General features: G+C 37.2%; 1 protein-coding gene across 1 annotated transcript in view; it reads right to left on the reverse strand.

Annotated features, from left to right (window-relative positions):
- Hmgcll1 (3-hydroxy-3-methylglutaryl-CoA lyase like 1) overlaps nt 1-16,065 on the reverse strand; it is a 175,457-nt gene that overhangs the window by 141,291 nt on the left and 18,101 nt on the right. The window contains 1 exon segment of the mRNA XM_087196005.1: nt 13,305-13,351. Within this exon segment, the coding sequence (XP_087052131.1) occupies nt 13,305-13,351 (47 nt within the window).

Here is a 16,065-nt window from a genome sequence, read left to right on the forward strand (position 1 = left end):
AAATCAACCAATAACAAATGCTGACAGGGCTGTGGGGAAAGAGGAACCCTGCTCCCCTGCTAGTGGGAGTGTAGACTGTTCCAACTACTGTGAAACTGTTTATGGAGATACCTCAAAGGACTAGGACTGGAAGTTCCATTTGACTCAACTATTCCCCTGCTGAGTATCTTCCCCAAAGAATTAAAAGAATTATACCACAGTGATATATGTGCACCCATGTTCATACCAGCAAAATTTGTAATAGCTACAACTTCGGAGCAGCCCAATTGCCCATCAACTGGAGACTGGATAAAGAATATGTGTTTTTAAAAATAAAATGGAATACTACTCAGCCACAAAAAATGAGAAACTAGAGACATTTATAGCTGAATGGATGCACATTGAGGCAATACTCTTAAGTGAAATAAAGAGGACACACATGTAAAAACCAAATAGTTTCTCTAGTGTAAATAAGAACTAAAAGGTATAATAGATAATGTGAAATAGGAAGAAAAGGGGCAAAGGGGAAGGGGAAGTGGAACAGGTAGGGCAAAGGAAAGAAGGGAATGGAGTTAATATGAGAAAATGGAAACAAATTCTTTATAGATAAGGAGGGGTGGTGGGGTTGAAGGGAGGACAGGGGAATGGGGAAAAAATAAGAACCAAGAGAGATTATGTAAAGGTGCACATTTCCAATGATGAATTTCATTATATTTTATACCTAAAGTGTACCAATAAAATTAATTTAAAAAAATAAAATGGGAATAGATGGTCTTTATCTCTTGAAAGCCATCTATGACAAACAAACAGCCAACAGAATACTAAATGGTCAAAACTGAAAGCTTTTAGTCTAAAATCAAGAACAAGACAAAGATGTCCATATTACCACTCATATTTAACATATCTCTAAATATTAGCCAGAGCAATTAGGTAACAGAAAGAAATGAAAGGAATACGGGTAGGAAAGGATACAGTTAAATTATCATTTTTTGCAAATGACATGATACTCTACATAGAAAATTCCACCAAAAGATTCCTATATTTAATAATCACATTCAGTAGCATAGCTGGATAAAAAGTGAACATTCAAAATCATTTGAATTCCTATACATTACACACTCACTGAAAGAGAATTTAGGGAAACCACACCTTTCACAATAGCATCCAAAAACGTGAAAAATTGAGGAATCAATCTAACAAAGATATCAAAAAACCTTTACATTGAAAACTGCTGTACTCTGAAGAAGGAGATTGAAGAAGATATCAAGAAATGGAAAGATATCCCTTATACTTGGATAGGAAGAACAATACTGTGAAAATGGCCATACTTCCAAAATTGTTATACAGACTTAATGCAATCCCAGTCAAAATATCATTAGCATACCTCACAGAAGTAAGGGAACCAATCCTAAATTCATTTTGAACCAAAAGAGATCTAGAATAGGAAAAGCAATCCTGAGCAACAAAGGCAAAGCAGGGAGCATTACAATCCCTGACTTGAAATTATACTACAAAGCTACTGTAGTAAAAATGCATGGTACTGACAAAAATACAGACTAGATGATCAAAGGAACAGACTATAAGATGCAGAAACAAGTTCAAACACACTCAGCCACCTCATTTTGACAAAGGGATCAAAAACCTTCTTTGAAAAAAGATGCCCTCTGCAATAAATGGTGCTGGAAAAACTGGCTTTCTTTATGCCAAAGACTAAAATAAGACCCACTATCTCTCACCATGCACTAAATTAAAATCGACATGGATCAAAGATCTAGATATCAAAATAGAAACATTAAATCTGCTGGAAGATAGAATAGGTAAGTCTCTGGAAGACTTGGTGTAGGGAAAGGCTTTATGAACAAAACCCTGATAGCACAGGAAGTATCACAAAGAATGACTGGGATCTCATCTTACTAAAAAGCTTTTGCACAGCAAAAGAAACCACCAACAGAGTAAGGAGACAACCCACAGAGTAAGAAAAATTTTTTGCCAAGTGTTCCTCAGATAAAGGACTAATATCTAGAATATATAAACAAAAAAAATCAGACTCCTCAAATTTAAAGACCCAATCCAAAAATGGGCATCTGTAATGAATAGACACTTCTTAGATGAAGACATAGAAAGGCAAATAAAAATATTAAAAAATGTTCAACATCACTGGTCATTCAAGAAATGCAAATTAAAATAACACTGAGATTCCAACTCACTCCAGAAAGAATGGCTACTATCAAGAAACCAACTGACAACAAATGCTGGAAGGGCTGTGGGGAGAAAGGAACCCTTTTCCACTGTTGGTGGAAATAAAGAGTGGTGCAATCACTTGGAAATCAGTGTGGCAATTCCTCAAAAGACTAGAACTAGTGGGTTGGGATGTAACTTAGTGATGTTGCACCTGCCTGGAAATCACATGGTCTTGAGTTTTATCCCCAGTACAACCAGCCCCCAAAACTAGAGATTCAATTTGATCCAAATATTTCCCTTTTTGGTGTCTTCCCAAAATAATTAAAATCATTATACCAGAGTGATATATGCACATCTGTATTCATAGTACCACAGTTTGTAATAGCTAAATCTTGGAAGCAGCCCATCAGCCAATGAATTGATAAAGAAAATATGGGGCTCATGAACAACCAATGGGTCACAGAGGAAAGTAAAGAAGAAATTAAACAGTTTCTACAAGTAAATGATAATGCCAGTACAACATACAGGAATCTATGGGACACAATGAAAGCAGTTCTATGTGGGAAATTAATAGCAATGAATGCCCATATCAGGAAAACAGAGAGAACTCAAATAAATAACCTAATGCAGAACCTCAAGGTCCTACAAAAAGAAGAGCAAAACAAATCCAAAGTTCGTACAACAGAGGAAATTATAAAGATCAGAGCAGAAGTCAATGCAATGGAGACTAAGAGAATGATACAAAAAAATCAATGAAACAAAGAGTTGGTTTTTTGAAAGAATAAATAAAATCAATAAACCTTTAGCCAATCTTTTCAAATAAAGGAAAGAAAAAGGCTCAAATCCATGCAATTAAGAATGAAAAAGTTGAAGTCACAACAGATCCAACAGAAATCCAGAAGATCATCAATACTTACTTTGAGAACCTGTACTCTAGTAAAATGGAAAACACAGAAGAAATGGACAGATTCCTAGATACATACGAATTGCCAAAGTTAAATGAAGAAGATATAGAAATTCTAAACAGCCCAATTACAATGAGTGAAATTGAAAATGTAATAAAAAATTTACCAACAAAGAAAATCCCAGGTCCTGATGATGGCTTCACTGCTGAATTCTACAAGACATTTAAGGGAGAACTATCATCATTACTCTTTAAACTGGTCAAAGAAATTAAAAGGGATGCAAAGCTTCCAAATTCATTCCTAGAAGCAAGTGTTACTTTGATTCCAAAACCAGGAAAGACCCATCCCAAAAAGAGAACTACAGGCCAATCTCCCTAATGAACATAGATGCAAAAATCCTCAACAAGATACTGGCAAACAGAATACAGAGGATCATCAAGAAGATCACACACCCTGACCAAGTCAGATTTATCCCAGGAATGCAAGGATGGTTCAACATTGATAAATCAATAAATGTAATACAGTATATTAACAGAGTCAAGGACAAAACCATATGATCATCTCAATAAATGCAGAAAAGGCATTCGACAAAATCCAACACCCATTCATGAAAAAAACCCTACAGAATATTGGAATAGAAGGTCTTTATCTCAACCTGATTACGGCTATCTATGGAAAACCAACAGCCAACATCATACTAAATAGTCAAAAACTGAAAACTTTCATGCTAAAATCAGGAACAAGACAAGGATGCCCACTATCACCACTCCTGTTCAATATAGTTCTGGAAACATTAGCCACAGCAATTAGACAAGAGAAAGAAATAAAAGGAATAAAGATAGGAAAGGAAGAAGTTAAACTGTCATTATTTGCTGATGATATGATACTTTATATAGAAGACCCAAAAAACTCCACCAAAAGACTTCTAGACTTAATTGACAGATTCAGTAGAGTAGCTGGATACAAGATCTATACTCAAAAAACAATAGCCTTCTTGGACACAAATAACAGACTCACTGAGAGAGAAATTAGGGAAACAATTCCTTTTACAATAGCATCCAAAAATATGAAATATCTAGGAATCAACCTAACAAAGGAAGCAAAAGACCTCTACACAGAAAACTACAGTACTCTGAAAAAAGAGATTGAAGAGGATATAAGAAAGGGGAAAGACATGCCTTGCTCCTGGGTAGGAAGAACCAATATAGTGAAAATGGCCATACTTCTAAAACTACTATATAGATTTAATTATATGCTAATTGAAATTCCAACAATATACTTCACAGAATTAGAGAAAACAATCCCAAAATTCTTTTGGAACCAGAAGAGACCCAGAATAGCAAAAGCAATTCTAAGCAATAGAGATATGGCAGGGTGTATCACAATCCCCAACTTGAAACTCTACTACAAAGCTACTGTGATAAAAACAGCATGGTACTGGCAAAAGAACAGGCCTGAGGATTAGTGGACTAGATTAGAAGATGCAGAAACAACTCCAGACATACTTAGTCACCTCATCTTTGACAAAGGAGCCAACCACCACCATTGGAGGAAAGATAGCCTATTTAATAAATAGTACTGAAAAAACGGGATTTCAACCTGCCAAAGATTAAAATTAGACCCATACCTATCACCATGTACTAAACTAAGATGAAAGTGGATTAAAGATCTAAATATTAAGACAGAAACACTAAACTTGCTGGAAGTTAAGATAGGTAGAACTCTTGTAGACATTGGCATAGGAAAAGACTTTAAGAGCAAAACTTCAGTAGCACAGGAGCTAGTACAAAGAATCAACCACTGGGATCTTATCATATTAAAAAGCTTCTGCACTGCAAAAGAAACCACCAACAGAGCTAAGAGACAACCTACAGTGTGGGAAAAATTTTTTAGGAGCTGTACCTCAGACAAAGATCTACTATTGAGAATATATAAAGAACAGAAAAAAATCAGACCCCCCAAATTCAAAGACCCAATTCAAAAATGGGCATCTGAAATGAACAGACATTTCTCAGACAAAGAAGTAAAAGCAGCAAGTAAATATATGAAAAAATGTTCAACATCACTGGTCATTCTAGAGATGCAGATGAAAACAACACTGAGATTCCACCTCACCCCAGAAAGAATGGCTGCTATCAAGAAATCAACCAATAACAAATGCTGGTGAGGGTGTGGGGAGAAAGGAACCCTTCTCCATTGTTAGTGGGAGTGCAGACTGGTGCAACCACTGTGGAAATTCATATGGAGATACCTCAAAAAATGAGGACTAGAGGTCCCATTTGACCCAGCTATTCCCCTGCTGGGTATCTTCCCCAAAGAATTAAAAGAATCATACCACTGTGATATACGTGCACCCATGTTTATAGCAGCACAGTTTGTAATAGTGAAAGCTTGGAAACAGCCCAAGTGGCCATCAACTGGAAACTGGATTAAGAAGATGTGTTTTTTTTAATGGAGTACTACTCAGCCATAAAGAAGGAGAAAGTCATTTATAGCTAAATGGATACATATCAAGGCCATATTCCTAAGTAAAATAAATAGGACACACATGTGTAAATACCGAATAGTTTCTCTAGTGTGAGAAACTGAAAGTGTAAATAAGGATTTCAGTGATTAAAATGAATAATTGATAATTTGAAATGGGAAAAGGTCCAAAGGGGTAGGAGTGATGGGAGGGGAATGGGAAAGGAAAGGAGGGAAAGGAAAAACCATGAGAAAAGAAAAAAATGGAAATGATGTCTAGAAATGATGTCTATGTAACTAAGGAAGGGTGGAGGGGTGAAAGGCACACAGGTAATGGAAGAAGTAAGAACCAAGATACATCATGTACAGGTACAAGCACCCAATGATAAATGTAAATGTATTGTATACCTAAAATGTACCAATAAAAGAACTTAAGAATAAAAATAAAAGAAAATGTGGAGTATTATTGTGCAATGGTGTACTAGTTTCCCATAAAGATGGATAAAGTTAAGACATTTCTAGAAAATGGATGCACCTTAAGACTATACTCTTAAATGAAATAAATCAGACTCTGGTGTGAGAAATAAAAAGTGTAAATAGGGACCAAAACATATAATACACTTGATATTAGCCAAAAGCCTCAGAAGAGATGAAAATGTATAATAGATATAGTGAAATTGAAAGAAAATGTTCAAATTGGAAGGGGAAATTCCTAGTTCCCTAGGGTGAAAGGAGGAAAAGAAGGAAGAGAAAAGGAAAAAAAATAAAATAGCAGGAAAAAATGGAAACAAAGCTTTTATAATAAGGAGAGGAGGAGGAGTTGAAGGAAGGAGAGGAGAATAGGAAAAAAAGAATAATCAAAATATATCATGTACAGGTACAAATTCTCTAGGATGAATGTGATCATTTTGTATAGCTAAAATGTACCAGTAAAATTAATTAATTTTTCAAACTCTGTTCCCATCCAAGGATAGTGGAAAATGTCCTATCACCAGTCTGTACCTCATTCACTCGTGCTTAAAAAAATAGAGAACGTAATAGCTACAAAGAGTTTTGATAAAGCCATACACACATGACATTAGAAAAATAATTGTTAAAAAGAATTATTTTTTATTTTTTATTAATTCGGTTAATACTAATTGACATCTAACATATCCAAGACCCTATGCCAGAACTTGGTCGGAGAAAGCCTATTTGGATGCAGAGATTAATTTCAAAGGAGTCAAGGTATTTAAAGCATTCCTAAAACAAAACATTAGCTATTCCAGGAGCTGCCTCTCCATTACTACTGCTGAAACAAACCTTAGAAATGTCTTTGAAATGATGTACTAGTCAGCCATCGAGTATAATAGTACAATGGTCTAGAGACAAACACCCTGGCTCTACAATGTACTGTGCACAAATGTGGAAAAAAAATGAATTATTCTTCCTCATTTCCTCTCTTAAAAATGAGAGTAATAATGGCACTGGGCCCTTAATTTTATGGTAAAGACTACATGATACTATGACTATAAAGGAGTCAATATGATATTTCATCAAGAGTTAATATTTAATCAACGTTTGTTACTTGTATTTTATAAGGACCACTTAAAGACATGAACTCTTTTTAGTATTTTTTTGCAGGAAAGAGAATTTAGATTTGTTCCATTTCCCATTTAAAAATATACCTACTAGTTTGCAATTTTCAATGAAAGGAACCATTGTTGATGGCAGAGCAGATCACCTTATACAGTTCTTGCTACAATCAAAATAATGAATGGAAATCATTCAAGATCTTTCAGCAAGGAGCTCAGAACACTTTGGGGACATTATCCCATTCTAGAACGTGCCAACAGTTTTATCCAGTTCTGACACCAGCCACTCCACCCATCCTGTTCCATTTGGCAATGTCAACCTCAGTTTGAACCTTTGCGAGGCAACAGAGAGGCCCTCACTTTCACATGAGAAGAAGAGAGCTCATATTCAAACCCTGCCCAAATAATGCCATAAATGAATACAGGAGTCAGAGCTATACACTTGTTGGAAGTGTTTTTATGGAAAAAAACTAATTTAAAAGGCAAATTAAAAACATAATTCTGATTTGCAACACATACTGAGAGGCAAGAGTATCTGAAAAAGCCCTGTATCCTCTTCACAAGTTAGGTTTTAATTCCTTCTTTCTCTGGGGACCTTAATTCCAGCTTTAAAGCATAGATTGAGTATAAAAGATCATTTTTTAAAAATGCTGATCTCCTTGTGATATGGGGCTGGTAGATGAATAGTTAGACATTCACATCACAGCACAAAGATTAAGTTCACCCATGTCCTTGAGCAAAGAAGACTTCAAAATGCCTTTAAGTAACTCACGTATTCATTTTGTCATCATTTTTGGGGTACACTGGTTACTCTAATTACTACTATGGGTAATGGAATGGAAAAGCTTGCTGACCTCAAAATTTATCAGAATTTTCAGAAACCATGTTTTGTTGGATGTTCAAATTATAAGGGCAATAAAATGCACTGAGCACAATTCCAGCTGTGAAACAGCACACAGTCAATTTTGAAGAAGCTATGGCAACCACCCTGGCACCTTTAGGCAAGAAATCCAGAGCAAGGGGTCTGCTTGCCACATCTGAGGGGTTTCTGTCTAAATGAATACAGTAATGCCTCAGTTCACGAATGCTTCTGTTTGTAAACAATTCAGTTCCTGAACAGAAGCATTCAGCAAATTTGTGCTTCCCTTGGCAAACTCCACAGTGGGTGATGAACATGACCATGGCCATCTCCCCACAGGAACAAGAACATGGTCATCTTGCCCAGAATTATGGAACGAATTAAGTTCATGAACCGAGGGACCACTGTGCTTAGTCCATTCCTCTACAACCTATCCTCCCTGTGCATTCTCCTGGAAAAATGGTACATTGTTCTTATAAACTTTTAAAGCCTACATGTGGACTCTTCTCAAGTCAAGATGATCAGCAGATCGCTCATGATGGAAGTCATTTCTTTCCTGGGTTATTGCAAGAAATTATAAGTGGTCTCTTGACTTCCACACTTGCCATTCCCCCACCCAAGGGAGCAAGCAGTCTTGCCAGTACTTGGAAATAAACCCAACCATATCACTCCTCTGTTAAATACCCTTCACAACTTTCCACTTCTCTGAGTGAAGAATCTCGTCTTTGCCATCCCTTTGGCTGCCCTCCGTGATCTTGCACTTATGACCTTCTGACATCCTGTCCCATTTGGTCTTCTCTTCTCCTCCAGCCATTTTGAATTCTTTGCTGTTGCTTGACACTTGGGCATTTGCATTTGTCTTGCTGGGCTGCTCTTACTCCCACATATCTGTGATTTCTTCCCAGATGGGCTCTGCTGCCTAAAATCTTTACATAAACTAATATGAAAAAAATTAACAACAATAACAAAAAAGTAACTAGAACAAACCTCCTCTCCACTCTTTATCACCCTAAGTCTTCATTACATGTCTAACACTCACCACCATCTAGCAGGCTGTATACGTATCTGTCTATTTTCTGTCTTTCCCCTTGTCAAGCCCCTTGAGTGTACTGACTATTAAGTTCAGGGCACTGTACATCCTACTTCTTAGACCAGAACCTGGTGTATACACAGCAAGCTCAGTACAGATCTTTGAAATTCATAAATGGATATGATTCATCCAATCAGAATTCATAGACGTGTGAACCTTTTATCAATTAGTTATGAAATGGAACACTTTCATATCCCTATATGGCTTTGAAAATAAACAAAGCCCACTACACACAGTGCTCTCTGATACTCAAGAGAAGACTAGAGTAATTATTTGAACTTTAGTTGTCCAAGGGAAGACTTAAAAAATCCTTTGAATGGGAACTGCATATAGTAAGAAAGATTTAACAAAAGGAAAGTTTTCTGAATGCCATTAGTTTTCTGCAGGATAGCACTTCCAATGATCTAAAGGAATATATATGTTTCTATTGCAGATTCTTCCAAGCAGGGTCATATAGACTAGAACTTTTATATTGCTATTATTAGCAGTTTTATCCAGACTCTTGATCTACTGGTCCAAATACCTACCAGTATGGAATATCATGTGGGAACTTTCTAAATCAGAGGACAGGCTGTGATCATTGACCAAGAGCCCTGTGTAATCCTCTGCGTATTAGTAAGCAGGGTTCTTTCATTAATCCATTCATTTGATGAGCTTTGGTATACACCAGGCCCTAGGACAGACAAAAGGCTTTGTCTTCATGGAATTTAGACAGTACCAAAAAATAATAATTAAAAAGTATGGAAATAAAGGTTATAAAGAAAGAAATCAAGGAAGGAAAGAAACTGGAGGAACAGGAGACATGTTGCAGTTTTATATAAAATGTGTGCTTTTGGGAAGGAATAGAAGGAAATGGAGGTGGGGAAGGGCACCAAACTATGTAGCTAACTTGGGAACAGCCTTCTGATGGAGGGAACAATCATGCAGTGTCCTCCAAGTTGGCTGTGGACATGGCCCCATGTGCTAAGTGCTATAGAAAGAGCCCAAAGGCCAGAATTCAGTGGAGTGCAGGTAGCAAGGGGTCAAGAAATTAAAAATTGGGATGGGAGGTACAGAGAGGGTCCAAATAAGTAGTAGAAATCTGCTGGGGATGGGGGCTTTTGGGAAGAGCAATAATGTGAACTGAGGTGCAACTGATTAGGCCACTCCAGCTGTCACACAGAGAACAGAGTAAAGGGGGCCACACTGGAAGTTCAGAGACCACAAATCGGGGGGTTTAGGAGGAATCCAGATGAGAGATGACAGTTTGGAGGAAGACGGTTTGGGTCCAAAGGGCAAGGGGAGACCCCAAGAGTACAGTGACTTTTAACCCTAAATAAATCTCCTGACTCTCCTGCCAGGCAGGGCAGGTGTGTACCTTCTCTCCTGATTTCCCCTAGATGTTTAACCATGGGAAAGGCATGGAAAGTCAGGATGTGTATGCAAGAGAAATAGTTCCAAATGTAAGAAAAAGCAAGTGTTAAATTTGTTTAAAACTCTTTCCTACCTTCCCCCAAAGCGCTACTAAATATTTTCCTGTAGGAAGCTGCCTCACACTTTATAAAGTTCAGTTCAGTCACTCTAATGATACCATATTTTGCTCTCTCCATTTGCCTTTCAAGGCCTCAAAACAAAAGTCTCCTACAGGTACTAATTTTACTAAATGCCCTTGTACAAGGAACTTCTCCTAATTGCTAACCTTTAAAGTATATGGTTGTGCTTAACCTGTTTCCTGTTTTAAGTGATGAGCTCCTAAGCTTCAAAACTTGCTCCCTAGCATGTAGCTGCAGGCCACCTCAGCAAAGCAACTGAATTTCATGTCACCTGCGGAGCTCACCATCAGAAGCCCCAGCAGGGTAGTCAGTGATTTCTAGATTGCTTCCTTCACTGGCTCTACTTTCTAACACACTGACCTTCCCTGGTCCGAATTCCAATTAAAATGTGTGTTTTGTTTCCTCAGGGCTCTACACTCAGGCAATGAGGTTGCTACTGGCTTTATTATACTTCCCTTTCCAGGTGGCCTACTTCATTTTAGAGACACTGTGTCTCGAACCCCAGAGGTGTCCCTAATGTTGGAATGTGAGCAGGCTGATGAAGGGTGGTCCAGGGCTGCTGACTTTCTGATCCTTCTTAAATCACATCATGTGTGTATTTGTTCATTCCATGTAAGTCTAAATCTAGCCCTGCTTAAATGCTGTCTGTACACAGGGGAGTAGGACTTAATAAATTATGTTGACCATACACAGTACAGCTGGTGCCCATTCTGCATTTAAAAGTGCTTCACAGACTTGAAGCCTGTGCCTAATATATTCCACACTCTTCTATCCTCAAGCTCAACAAGTGACTAACAGAAGACTTAGATAAAAGTTTAGCTCAATGAGATCAGGGTAAAATATTGTTAGTTACTTTTCTCTCATTATTGAGACATAATACCCAATACCCCAAGTTGAAAGGGAAGGGGTTTATTTAACTCACCGTTTGCAGAGGTTTCAGTCCATAATCAGCTGCCTCCAAGGCAGGGATGGCAGACAGGCATCCCAGAGGAGGAACAACATGGCACACACAAGGTAGCAAAAGCAACAAGGGACCTTAACAGCATCTTTCTGTCCCTTATATCGTTTCCAGGCTCCTGAGATTAGGGCAGTGCCCAGCCAATCAGTGGACTGATTTAGTAATCGCCCATGTTTAATCCCAGCATCGCAAATTCTAGATTCAGCCACCTCTGAAAAAGCCCACCTAAGACTGCATGAGACTTTAGGGGGACACCTAGACACAAGCCGTAACATACTCGCTTGCTAGAGAACCCAGTCTTGGGTCAGGCTCTAGTTAAAAAGACAAAGAAAACTTAGAAAAAGTAAGCAAAGAGATTAAAACAACAGTATATAGGAAAGATGACTGAAGTAAAAGGAAAAAAAAGCAGTGGAAATATTTAATCTTGAAAATAAAGTACAGGCACATTTATAACTTCAATATGTGAAGTACTGTCTACTAAAATGAGGGTTTCTGTCCATTTTTGTTTAACAAAGCATTTAATTTAAACTATACATTGAGGATGGAAGTTTCAAACAGTAAAGGCTATTAAATACACGGAGAGTTACTGTTGTTAGATGAATGTAACACTTTGTGTGTGGGGGGGGGTATTTGGTTGTTTTGTTTTGTTTTGTTTTTTTCAGTACTGGGATTTGAACCTAAGGCCTACACACGGAGCTATATCCCTAACATCACTGCATATATATCCTTTTTATCAAGACATGCTCTAAGTTGCAAAATGTCCCAGGCTAGGCTCCAGCTTGTGGCCCTCCTGCCTCAGCCTCCCACCATGCCGGAATTACAGGCTGTCCCCAATCATGCCCCACTAAATCACTGAGTTAATAAAAGGTAGACACAAATACTTTTGTGTTGGAACATGGTCTTGGCCTACAGTTATTGTTCTAGGATAATTAATATTACTCCCTTCTTTCTTAAAGTGTCTTTCTTCGGACCACAAATTGCATAGTCATTCTAATTAAGTTTACTATAAAATATAATTTGAAGGAATACAGAGTTAATTATAATACATGTCCATTCTAGCCCTAGTGACAAAATGAGGTCATTGTGCCCAACCAAAACCTTTCCCTGTGAATAGGAAAATCCACAACAATCCCAAATAAGCAAAACTATCCCTTCAGGAATTTCTTAACCCAGCACCTGAACTTTCTGTTTTCTCAAGTCTATGTTTCCAGAAAAATGTTATATACAGGATAAACTCTAGGCAAACATATGAAATAGGAACCTTATTTTCAACTCTGCTTCCCTAAAAATTACTCCTTGACTCTTTTTAGAAAATTTCCTTTCTGTTCCCTAAGGGTCTACCATCAACAGAAGTATCCAAACAGGTACTCCTCCATCTCCTCAAAATCTACCTGAGTTTCCTCATAATCTGTCAGGACTATGATCTTCCTTCCTAAATGCTATATTCAAGCCCAAGTAGCCCCGAGCAAATTTGTGGTAGGCAAATAACTTCATCTAGCAACAGAAGCAATCCTAAGATACACTTTAGCACTCCAGAATTTCCTAAGTTCTGATTTCTCTAAAAAGTTTAATAAAATAATCACTCTAGGGAAACACCAGTGTAAGGAGCCAGGTTTGTACCAAGACTGAAGAGGAGGACAAGTCAGAGAATTATTTAAATGAAATTAAATGAGACTTTTTTTTTGTAAAGCCTCTCAAAAAGTTTTGCTGTGCAAAGTTGCTTTTTTTCTTTTTGGTACCAGGGATCGAACTCTGGACCTTGCAGTTTTGAGGCAGGCAGTGGAACCACTGAGTTAAATCCCAAGCCCTGCTGCACAAAGTTTTACTGTGGAAAAAATACTACACATCCTGCTCTCTGTTTAACTTCTTCAGGCAGTTGGTCCCTGCATGTGCCCTGTTAGATTTATATTTTCTCACAATTAAGAGGAGCCTGGAGATTGGGCAGGAAGGTTAAGGGCACACAACAGAGACTGCAGTGAACATGGCTGGGCCATGGTCTCCCGCATTGTCACATCTGAGATTGACCACTCAAGTGATCTCTGGGGAAAGAATGAAGCAAAATCATGTTGCTTCTCAATTAAGTGGTAGGAGGTAGAAGTGACTTCCCCTTGTCTCTCTGCCCACCCTGCAGCTAAATGGAGAAGATCTAAAGGAGTCAAGGAACACAGCAAGGAGTCTGGGTTCAGAATAAACAAATCCTCCACATTGGACTTGATCGAGAAACTATCTGTGATGACTGCAGGTGTTTACAGGATGCAGGCAGGCATGCTGACTAATGACATCTAATGCTGAGATGCACAGTGCCGGAGCACCATGTTTGTAATATCTCTCTAAAGATTTCAAGACAGCTAAGTGACCACTAGGGAGGATGAATTGGTCAGACAAGGATGATTTCTGTACTGCCCCTTTCTCTGTAATTTCTAACTTTCTCAAGGTGCTCAAATGCCTGCTATCAAGAAGAAAACTTTTTTCAGAGGTAAGCTTAACTTTTGTTTTTAAAATTAAGGACAAACATGAAATTTGGGGGGATAATAAAATAGGTCTTACCCATTATTCTAAACTCACAGAGCTTTGTTTATTCCTTTACTCACAAATTCAATAATTCATCAATTCACTCATAATTTCATGAGAATTAGGGGGAGATATGATTGTTCACAGTAAGAATCAAGTTAGTATCAAACTGCTAAACCAAAACCATTCACTTGATCAAAGCCATGGATTTCCATTTCCAAAGCACAGAACTTTCTTAGGACTTTAAAGTAGGGCCAATATAATTGGAGTAAGACTATAAAGTTATAATAGCAGGATGTCTTTCCAGATCTAAGAAATGATTTCCAGTGGCTCTGAATAACTAGACATCATCACTTTCCTTACTGTTCCAAAAAAGTATTCCCAAGTATATTCTGTATTATGTGAATCTCGTGTTCTGTTTCATGTGATACCTACATGGTGTTCTGTCCAAAGCCAATTCCAGTTTTTTATAAGTTCAGCTGTGATGTACAGTTTATTCCTCTAAGTCTTTTTCATAATCCCTCCGTTCCATATTATATATACAACTTCAGTGCTTCCTTCCTTCCCTCACATCCTAACACCTTCATTTAATCGCCTCTTAATCATTTGCCTGAAAAGTACACCCTCCAGTCACTTATTGTTTCCTTCCAGATGCTGCTGTTGAACGACTCCCTGTGGACTTTACCTAACATTCCATCCATGTTCCTTTGGCCATTCAGACTGAGATCCCAGCACTCCAAAGCTTTTAAGCTTTTTCTTTCCAAGAAAACTCATAGCTAACACCATTATTTCCTTACAGAAAACAGCTAACATCTGCAGACTGAAACAACAAAACAAAGAAAAAATTTTGCACAGTTCTGCTAAACTTGGATGAGACCTTTATCAGCCATCTTAGGCAATAAATCAATGTTCCTCTTTACAATTTATATTTTTAAAAAAACCAAAGTGACCAATTTCCATTTCCCCTCAAAGGAATAGTGCACAAACAGGTATTGCAATGACTAATTAGTCTTTATGTCTTCCAGGTCAGTGAACTAAGCCTCTACCTGGAAAATCAATCTCTGATATAATTCATGTGGTAGCTCAATGTAATTTTATTCACTACGGAAATAGTTCATTTCAGTGCATTATTATTTAATTCAGTAAATTAAATGTCTTAAATATAAACTATAATGTCTTAATATCTAAATGCCCAAAATGTCTATAAACTAAAATGTCTTAAAACACTGCTTATTCTAAATAAGTAGCATATAAGGTTTATTAAAACTATATATTGCTAGGAGATACTAATATTAATAGTAATACTGATAAAACTATAGTATTCCGTAAAATCATTGTTAAAACCTTTATCTTATTTGTCCTGCAGTCTTAATGAAGATTCCTTATGAAGAACTTTACGAAGTTTTCTTTTTAGAAATGAGAAAATTATGACCCTACAAATAAGACTGAGGAAAAAACTCAGTTTCTTAGTTCCCAGCTGTTTCCTGTATAGATCATAATGGCCCTTAGTCATGGACTTTTTAGATCAGTGGTCCTCAAATTTTAATGTGCTTACAAATCCCCTACAGAGCTTGTTAAAGCCACTTCCTAAGAGCATCTCCAGATATTATGATTCATTAGCCTTGTTGGATGTACAAATTTGCAGTTCTAATCAGCTCACAGATGGTGGTGATGCTGCTGATCTGAGCAAGGAAGAACCCGAGAACCTGAGCTCTCCACTAAAGGAACCTAAAAACATGCAATTATGCTACAATAACAGCCCAACACCATCAAATGTAAAATTGATAAAATTCCTCTATCAGTATAATGTAGCACAGATAAAACTTTAATTACAATTTTTGTCTTAATATATACTCTAATTCCATAGTTTGAACAATGTTTTCTAATAACTTCCTTTAAAATGCTAGTATTTATTTTTAAGTGTAAATGATTTATCTTCCTTTATAACATTCCAAGAAGCTTGTCTCAGCATTTAAGCCATAACAACATATTTTTGAACAATTTGTTCACAAG

The sequence above is a fragment of the Heterocephalus glaber genome, unplaced genomic scaffold (assembly GCF_053883595.1).
Source record: "Heterocephalus glaber isolate CG9 unplaced genomic scaffold, H.glaber_assembly_v1.0 deba00001610, whole genome shotgun sequence".
Lineage (NCBI taxonomy): Eukaryota > Metazoa > Chordata > Mammalia > Rodentia > Bathyergidae > Heterocephalus > Heterocephalus glaber.